This window comes from Arachis duranensis, chromosome 6 (genome assembly GCF_000817695.3).
Source record: "Arachis duranensis cultivar V14167 chromosome 6, aradu.V14167.gnm2.J7QH, whole genome shotgun sequence".
In the NCBI taxonomy this organism is placed as follows: domain Eukaryota; kingdom Viridiplantae; phylum Streptophyta; class Magnoliopsida; order Fabales; family Fabaceae; genus Arachis; species Arachis duranensis.
Genome location: NC_029777.3, coordinates 81,684,370 through 81,693,530, shown reverse-complemented (window position 1 = coordinate 81,693,530; position 9,161 = coordinate 81,684,370). Strand labels below are relative to the sequence as shown.

The window sequence follows — 9,161 nt, the reverse complement described above, 5'->3', positions numbered from 1 at the left end:
GCCTGGGGCACAAATGCACCCACGCGTACGCGTGGCTGACGCGTACGCGTCGTCTGTCTGTGTTTCAATCCGCGCGTCTGCGTGTATGACGCATACGCGTCGATGAGCTTTGTGGTCATCCACGCGTGCGCGTGGAGTACGCGTACGCGTGGCCTTGTTTTTATCCCAAAATTGATTTTTGAGTTTTAAAAGCCAAATCTCATACTTCTAAGCCTCCGATCTCACCCCTTATGTATTAAATCATTATGATATGCCTAGTAATGAGAAAGGAGCTAGGGGAAAAGTTATGATCAATGATGATCAACGATGATTATATGAGATATGGAGGATAACGGTAGAAGTACCGTGTATGCCATGAGCCGAAGGGCTATATTTATTGATAAATGGCTGGTTCTTGATTGAACCATGAGCCGGATGGCTGAGTTATTGCCGGGTCACGGCAAAGCCATTATTGATTATGGCTGAGTATAAATGCATATATGATTAATGAATGAATGTGTTAAATGGATAATAATGGAAAATGTTGAAATATGATGTGTAACCCCGGGTAGTAGGCAGTGGCGTTGTCCACTTGCTCCGGGTATGAGATGGAAAAGGATGTTTATGATAAATGAGTTAATTATGGAGTTTTGAATGAATGTAACTCTGATACCTGGGTAGTAGTAAGAGTTGGGGTTCGTCCCACTTGCTCCAGGTTAATGTTTGAGATTTGATAACAATGAGGATTGATAATATGAATGGAGATTGAATGAATATATGTTTGAGATACCTGGGCAGTAGCAAGGGTTGTGGTTCGTCCCGCTTGCTCCGGGTTAATGCTTAAGATACATGGGCAGTAGCAAGGGTTGTGGTTCGTCCCACTTGCTCCAGGTCAGAGATTGTGACGCCTAGGTAGTAGCGGCAGTAGTGGTGAATCCACTCGCTCCAGGTTGAGCTTTTAAACACTCGCCTGGGTAGTAGCCGCAGTAGTGGTCGTTCCACTGGCTCTGGGCTGAGCGGGTAGTAGCAAGGGGGTTGTAGCTCAAACCTACTTGCTCCGCAAGGGGTGTTTCTGTCCAATGGTTAGCTACCAGGACATGTCGGGTTAGGGCAGGCATACATCATTTGCATATGTTTGAATTGTTTGAGTTTGCCTATTTGTTTTGGATTTCTACATCATATATGCTATGTTACCTGATTATGTGCTACTTGTTCTACTTGTACCTTATTTGTGTATTAATTGTCTGTATTGCTTGTGTTTGTACAACTGAGAGATCCCTCATGTTGGTGTCGGTGGATGTTGAGGGCTATTCTTGATGAGATGAATTGATGATGCAATTGCATGATGATGATGATCTTTGAATGAGATAATTTGAGCCCCCTGGGTAGACGCAGTGATGTGATTTCACTAGCTCCAGGCGAGGGTATGATGTATTGATATAGAGTTGCTGAGGCAGAACAACTGATGATGGTTTTGCTTATGATTCTGAGTCTGATTCGTGGAAGAATCAGCGAGTTGGGAAACATGTGTAACATGAACTAGATTTAGTATCCCCTTACGACAGATGCCTATTTATGGATTAGTGAGAATCTAGGTTGGATACTTGGTGAAAAGGAGTTTAGGATGCTTAGTGAGTCTTTATTGCAGTGCATTGTATTTATTTGGCACTTTTACCGTACTGGGAACCCATGGGCCCGGGGTTCTCATTCCGTATATATCTCTTGTTTTTCAGATACAGGTCCAGGTGCTTAAAAGTGAGCTGTGGTTCGTCTGAGAGACGGCGAAGATCTTTATTTTCTCTACTTTGTGTTTTGCTTAGAATCTCTCCATCCTTGTTTTGAAAAGATTATATTATGTATTGAACTCTTTTGAACTTGCCTATAGAGGCTCTTGTGTTTCCTTCGGGAGAGATTAGGATATACTGTTGTCAACTACTTTCATACTGTACCCTAGCCGGCCTAAACTTCACGGGTCGCGACTAGTGGCTATTTACTTATGTTATATATATCTATCTGTTATCTATCTCTTAATCTTCTTTATGCCTTGTCCGTATATCGCTTTCGACTTCACGTTTTATCTTTTTGTTGTCGAAACGTGAGTGATACGTCTTCGTGATTTTATTTCTACTCTTTTCAGGCTTCTCGATTAATACTCCTTTCAAAATTACCTATATTTATATATTAAAAATCCACCTGAGAGTCGTACCACCGTAATATCATTGACTTATGACTCGAGCATAAGGATTTGAATATTAGGGTGTTACATTATGACACAATATATTGGCATCCGCTATTAACTCATCCCATCTGTGGTCGTTTTGTAAGGTTCTGAAACTGCATACAAACATGAGGCTTCTAATGTCTTCTTCTGATCAAGATGAAGGTGAAATGAAGAGATTTGCTAATTGGATACTTGATGTTGGAAATGGAAATATTGGTTCTATTGTTGGTGATGAATCAGAAATTAAAATTCCAGATAATCTATTAATTACAACTACCGATGACCCTCTCTCTCTCATTTGGTAGACTTTGCATATCCAAATTTGTTGCAAAACATGTTATATTATAGGTATTTTCAGAGTAGGAAAATTCTTGCACCCACGCTTGAGAGTGTCGAGAAGGTAAACAATTTTGTCTTGACAATCTTTCTAGGGATGAAAAAGGAGTATTTTAGTTATGACACAACATGTCAAGCTAATGAGAATGAAGATGTACAACAAGAGTGGTTCACACCAGAGTTCCTAAATGATATCAAATATTCGGGACTACCTAATCACAAGTTGACTTTGAAGCCAGGAGTTGCTGTAATGCTACTGTGAAACATATACTTTAGTGTACTAGTAGTAAATCGAATAAACTAGATTCGATTTAGTATTATAATGGCTAATTCAAATTCAATTAGGGCTTGTTTGGGTAATCTTCAAAGAAAATATTTTTTTTGAGTTATTTTTTTTAAAAGATCTTATGAAAAAGTAAAAGTAATTTTATGTTTTGATATCTCATGCAAAAAAAAAATTATATTTGAGTATAACAATATAAAAGTACTTTTTTGTTTATTTATTACATGAAAACATATTTTTTTAAGAAAAAAAGATCTTTTAAAAAAAGATGTAAATTACAACTTCTCAAAAAAAATCTTTTTTATTTTTCTAGTGCTTTTACTTTTACTCTTAGAAATTTGCCAAACACGCTAAAAAATAAAAAAGATATTTTTTTATTAAAAAAAAAAATTTTTATCAAAATAATAGCGTCCAACCAAGCACTTAATTCAATTTATGTAGATATATAAAACACTAGTAATTCAAATATGTTTGATTCGATTTAATACTAAAAAATCTAAATCGAAATCATTAAATTCAATTTATATAGATATATAAACAAATACATATATATAACATTTTTTATTTTGAGATTTTCGTATAATATTAGTATGTGTTTGGTTTATACACGTATTTTATCCTTACATTAAACTCAATTTGATTACAAATTTATTCATTTAATATTATTAATGTAAAATCTGCATTTTATCCTTAATATTTTAAAACAAATTTAAAAAAATGGCCCAATATTTAATTTACTTAAATTTTATCTTTAATATTTTCAATAAATTTTGATTTTATCTCTATTATTAAATTTTTAACAATGACAATTAGTCAATTTCAATCCCAAATTTTCAACAACTTTTCCTTTTTATCTCAACCCTGAAATCCTAACTTCAATCCTTAAACTCCAACCTTGACTCTATTCTAACTAGAGCTCCACAACCAAAATCCTAAACATTCACCTTATCCCCATTAGCATAGTTAACCACTTAACCCACTGCCTTCACCTCCCTAATTCCACGTTTTTCACCATTGAACACACTATACCTTCACCCTTCACCTTTGCCTTTCTGATCCCACCTCCATCATTGTGCCCCCCATCACTAGTCCCTATTCACTTCTTCTCACCATCGCAATATCACCTTAATCTCTCACCTCACCACGCCATCTATTCGAATTTTGTCCATCGAAAACAATATCTTGGATACACTTTGATATTTATAAATTTTGGTGTGTAATTTTGTTTACTTCAGACTCCTTCGTATGTATTTTTATTTATTTATACTATATTGAACTTAATTTTGGAAAAAAATGAAAGACCTTATTCTCATTGAGTTGGTGTTGGTATATATATATGTACAGCAATACAAGTAGTAGCTTAACTAATCCATCATTTGTACACCTGGCATAGCTTGATAAATATCATTCTAATACTAACTATTAATTCTAATATCCCCCCTCAAGTTTGGCATATAGATGTTTAAAATGCCAAACTTGGCTATAAGACTGTGAAACTGAGCTGCTGAAACGAGTTTGGTGAAGATGTCGGCTAGTTGGTGTTTGGACTTAACATGTATCAATTTGATAAAACCAGCAACTACTCTCTCTCGAATGAAATGGCAATCAACTTCTATGTGCTTTGTGCATTCATGGAAAATCAGATTGGTAGCTATGTGTATAGCTGATTGGGAATCACAAAATAACATAGCAGAATCAATGATGACATTAAAATCAAACATCAATCTTTTTAACCAACTAAGTTCAGCCGCCACTGTTGCTAATGCCCTGTACTTTGCTTCAGCTGAGGATCTTGATATTGTAGTCTGTTTGCTTGATTTCCAGGATATTAAAGAGTTGCCAATGAAAGTGCAGTAGCTTGTGACACTGCGTCTGGTGTCTGGACAGCCTGCCAAATCTGAATCAGCATATGCCATGAGCCGTATGTCAGAGTTGGCTGGAAAAAACAAACCTTGTCCTGGACTTCCCTTCAAGTACCGAAGGATGTGGTGGAGAACATCCATGTGGGACGAGCTTGGACTTTTCATGAATTGACTCAAGGTGTTAACTGCATAAGTGATTTCAGGTCTGGATATTGTTAAGTACATTAGCCTGCCCACCAGTCTTCGATATAAGGATGGATCACTCAAAGGGGTGCCATCTGTTGAGCTCAGCTTCAGGTTGGGTTCCATTGGTAGCGCAGTTGGCTTACAAGTTGTGAAATTAGTGTCTTGCAGTAGGTTGAGGGTGTATTTTCGCTGACATAGATGGATGCCATCAGTGGATTTAGCAATTTCTAGATCAAGAAAGTATTTCAGATCTCCAAGAATCTTGAGTTTAAAGATGGATTGAAGCAATTTCTGAACGTTTGACAGCATAGTGGAAGAGGCACTTGCTAGGATGATGTCGTCTACATATACCAGTAGATAAACCACATCTGTACCAGACCCATAAGAAAAGAGAGAGTAATCATTTCTTGACTGTTTGAAGTTGTTCTTCAACAAGGCAGTTGAGAACTTGAAAAACCACTGTCGCGAAGCTTGACGTAGCCCATATATAGAACGATTTAGCTTGCAAACAAGTCCTTTATTTCTGTCCTTGTGTCCTAATGGCAGCTCCATGTACACCTCTTTGAAGAGGTCTCCATTTAAGAAGGCATTATTTACATCCATTTGCCACAAAGACCATCCTTTGATAGCTGCTAAGGATAGGAGAACCCGAACAGTGGCAAGCTTAGCCACTGGGGAGAAAGTATCACGAAAATCCACTCCAACTTGTTGTGTGTACCCTTTTGCAACTAATCTCGCTTTATACCTATCCACAGTACCATCAGCCTTGCATTTGATTTTGTACACCCACCTACATCCAATGGTGTGCTTGTTTGGAGGTAGTTGAGTCAGGGTCCAAGTGTTATTATCTTCCATAGCTTTCAGCTCTTCATCCATTGCTTTTCTCCACTCTGAAAATTTTACTGCCTGATGGAAGTAGGCTGGTTCTGGAATGGCTTGGACATTTCCAATAAAGGCAGCATATGATGGAGTTAAGTGTCTCTCAGTGTCAAAGTTACAAATAGAGTTGGCCTGGTTGCATTGGTAGTCAATAAGGTAGCTAGGAGGTTTGCTTTGTCTTTGTGATCTTCTAGTAGTAGTTGTTGTTTGGTTTTCAAAAAGGTGAGTGTTTGTGGAGGTTGGGACAATGTCAAAATTTGTTGTTTCAGTAGTTTCTGTTGGAATCAGTTCGGTATTGATATGTGTTAGGGTAGGGTCAGTGAGTGCAGGTATGTGTGGGTCAGGGATGGGTGAGGGTAACACTATGTCAGAAAATTCTTGGATGAGGGAATGGTCTAAAGTATTGATGGAGTGGAATGGGAATATATTTTCTGAGAAACTTACATCTCTAGAAATAAAAATCTTCTTCTTCTCTATATCATACAGCTTGTACCCTTTATAGCCAACTGGGTAGCCCAGAAAAATAGCTTTGATAGCTCTTGGAGAAAATTTATTTCGCTGAGATAATAGGGTGGATGCATGGCAGAGACAGCCAAACACTCTCAAAGCTTGGTAATCCGGCTGCTTTTGGAAAATTCTTTCATATGGAGTTTGAAAGTTAATAATAGGCCTGGGCAATCTGTTGATGAGGAATGTGGCTGTGAGAACGCACTCTCCCCAAAATTGAATTGGTACCTTGGACTGGAAAAATAGGGCGCGGGCTACATTTAACAAATGTTGATGCTTGCGCTCCACAACAGAGTTCTGCTCAGGTCTTTCAACACAGGAGAATTGGTGGAGTATTCCTTTGGATTGCAGGAAATCAGTGAGAGCTAACTCCTTAGCATTGTCTGAACGGATCTGTTTCACCTGTGCTTTAAATTGTGTCTCAACCAGAGAAATGAAATTGATCAAAGAATTTGTTGCATCAGATTTATGCTTCAGTAAGTAAGTCCAAGTGAACCGTGAATAATCATCAACAATTGTAAGAAAATATCTCATTTTATTATATGTAGGAGTCTGATATGGCCCCTAAATGTCACAATGGATCAAATCAAATGGAGATTGACACAAGTTGTTATTTGCATGAAAAGACAAACGTTTAAATTTTGCTAAGGGACATACCTCACATCTTGAGTGATCAAATTTCAAGGGATTATTTGAAAGAAACTGACTCAATTTTACAAACACATTTTTTGACACATGACCTAATCTTGCATGCCAAGTATAACTATCTACATGACAAACTAAGGAATTAGAGTGTTTAATAGAATTGAAGAGTTGATGGTGAGGAGATTCCAACAAGAACAGACCTCCACACTCATCACCTTTGCCAATCACCCTCTTGGAAATCTGGTCCTGTATTGTGAAAGAAAGATCAGAGAAGTTGACACTATACTTAGAAAATTTTATTAAACTACTGACTGATATGAGATTGACTCGAAAAGAAGGAATGTAAATGACATTATGAAGAACCAAATACTTATTTATGTGAATGGTACCCATGGCAACAGCACGTATTCTAGTATGGTCAGGTAATGAGACATAATGGTTTGACAATGGTTTTGGATTATTAAGTAAGGCATAGACATTGGTTATATGGGTGGTAGCACCTGAGTCAATTATCCATGAATGTGTTAAAAGATTTGGATCCAAGTAACTAGTTGAGAAAATTTCACCTGCACATATCTCAGGATTGTCATTACTGGAAAGAGTTGGTTGAGATTGCAATAGACTCATGAGTTGTTGGTACTGGGATGCTGTGAGAGAAAACCCAGAGTCTTTGTCAGCTATATGCTCCTTCTCTTGCTCAGATATTGTTTCAGCAACATGATTCACCTGATTCCTTTGCTTGTTCTGACTGTACCCTGGTGGATATCCATGGAGCTTATAGCATTTATCTTGTGTGTGACCAAGTAGACCACAGTGGGTGCAGAGCGGGCGGCCTCGCTTTCCTTTTCCTCTGTATTGATTCGCTGGCTGGCCTCAGTGTGCTGCAGGAGCGGGCTTCACGGCAAAAGCGACTTGTTGAGGTATCACAATAGAATTTGCCATGCCAATAGCGCGTTGTCGCTCTTCTTGAAGAACCAAAGAGAAAATCTTCAAGATAGGTGGAAGGGGATCTAATAACAGAATTTGACCTCTTATGTTGGAGAAGGAATCATTCAAGCCCATTAGAAAGAACAAGACGTGTTCTTGATCAAGATGAGATTGGAAGGCTTTTGCTCCTCCACATGTGCACATTGCAAGCGGCCGAAATGTGTTGAGTTCTTCCCAAATTATTTTTAATTTGGTAAAGTACTGAGAAACAGAGAGATTACCTTGAGTTAGGGTAACTAAAGCCTTTTTCAGCTCAAAAATTCTTGGACCGTTGCTTTGAGAGAATCTTGTTTCTAGGTCTTGCCATAACAAAGCTGCAGAATCAGCATAGATCACACTAGCAGCAATATCCTTTGAAATAGAGTTTAGAAGCCAAGTTGTAACCATATCATTCGTGCATTGCCACGATTCAGCAAGCACAGGGTCGATTGTTGAATCTGGTTTAGTGATGGATCCATCTATGAATCCTAATTTTCTCTTTCCATTAACGCTAGGCGAATTGACCAACTCCAAGATGCATAGTTATCTTCTTGTAATGGTCGAGAGGTCAACACCAAACCAGAATGATCACCAGGTTGTAGTGCGTAAGGATCTTGAACAAAGAATCTCACCGATTGAGGGGCTTCCATCGATCGAGGAACATCCATGGATCTTGAACAGAAAATTGGGAAACGAACCGGGAATTGAAAACAAAAGGAGAAAGAGGTTTGTGAAATTGGGAATCGGAAATTGAAAATTGAGAAGAGGTTTTCTCAAGAAAAATTGGGGAAAGAAACGCAGCGTTGCAGAAGGGAAGGGATCGTAGAATGTGGCGTTGCGGAAGGAAGGTTAGTGAAATTTCATTCCATCTGATACCATATTGAACTTAATTTTGGAAAAAAAATGAAAGATCTCATTTTCATTGAGTTGGTGTTGATATATATATATGTACAGCAATACAAGTAGTAGCTTAACTAATCCATCATTTGTACACCTGGCATAGCTTGATAAATATCAATCTAATACTAACAATTAATTCTAATATACTATAAAAATTTTAGAATCAATTTGATTTGTAATATTTGAGGAACTATTTTTATCATTTACTTAATAAATTCAATTAGAGAGTTAACTTTTTTTTACCTAATATTAACCAACTTTTTTTTATTTTAAATTTTATACCGTAAATTTTAAATTTTAAATTTTAAATTTTTTATTCTAAATTTTTCAAAAATAAAAATTAAAAAATAATTTTATAATAAAAAATATTGACTAATTAAAAAATAATTTTCTGTAC

The 9,161-nt window shown here is 37.1% G+C and overlaps 1 protein-coding gene across 1 annotated transcript; it reads left to right on the top strand.

Moving 5' to 3' along the window:
• Nucleotides 1–2,325: 2,325 nt before the first annotated feature.
• Nucleotides 2,326–2,798, top strand: LOC107494266 (uncharacterized). The gene is made up of 2 exons (XM_016115317.1): nucleotides 2,326–2,501; nucleotides 2,549–2,798. The coding sequence occupies exons 1-2, from the start codon at nucleotides 2,326–2,328 to the stop codon at nucleotides 2,796–2,798; spliced, it is 426 nt and encodes a 141-aa protein (XP_015970803.1).
• The last annotated feature ends 6,363 nt before the right edge of the window (nucleotides 2,799–9,161 follow it).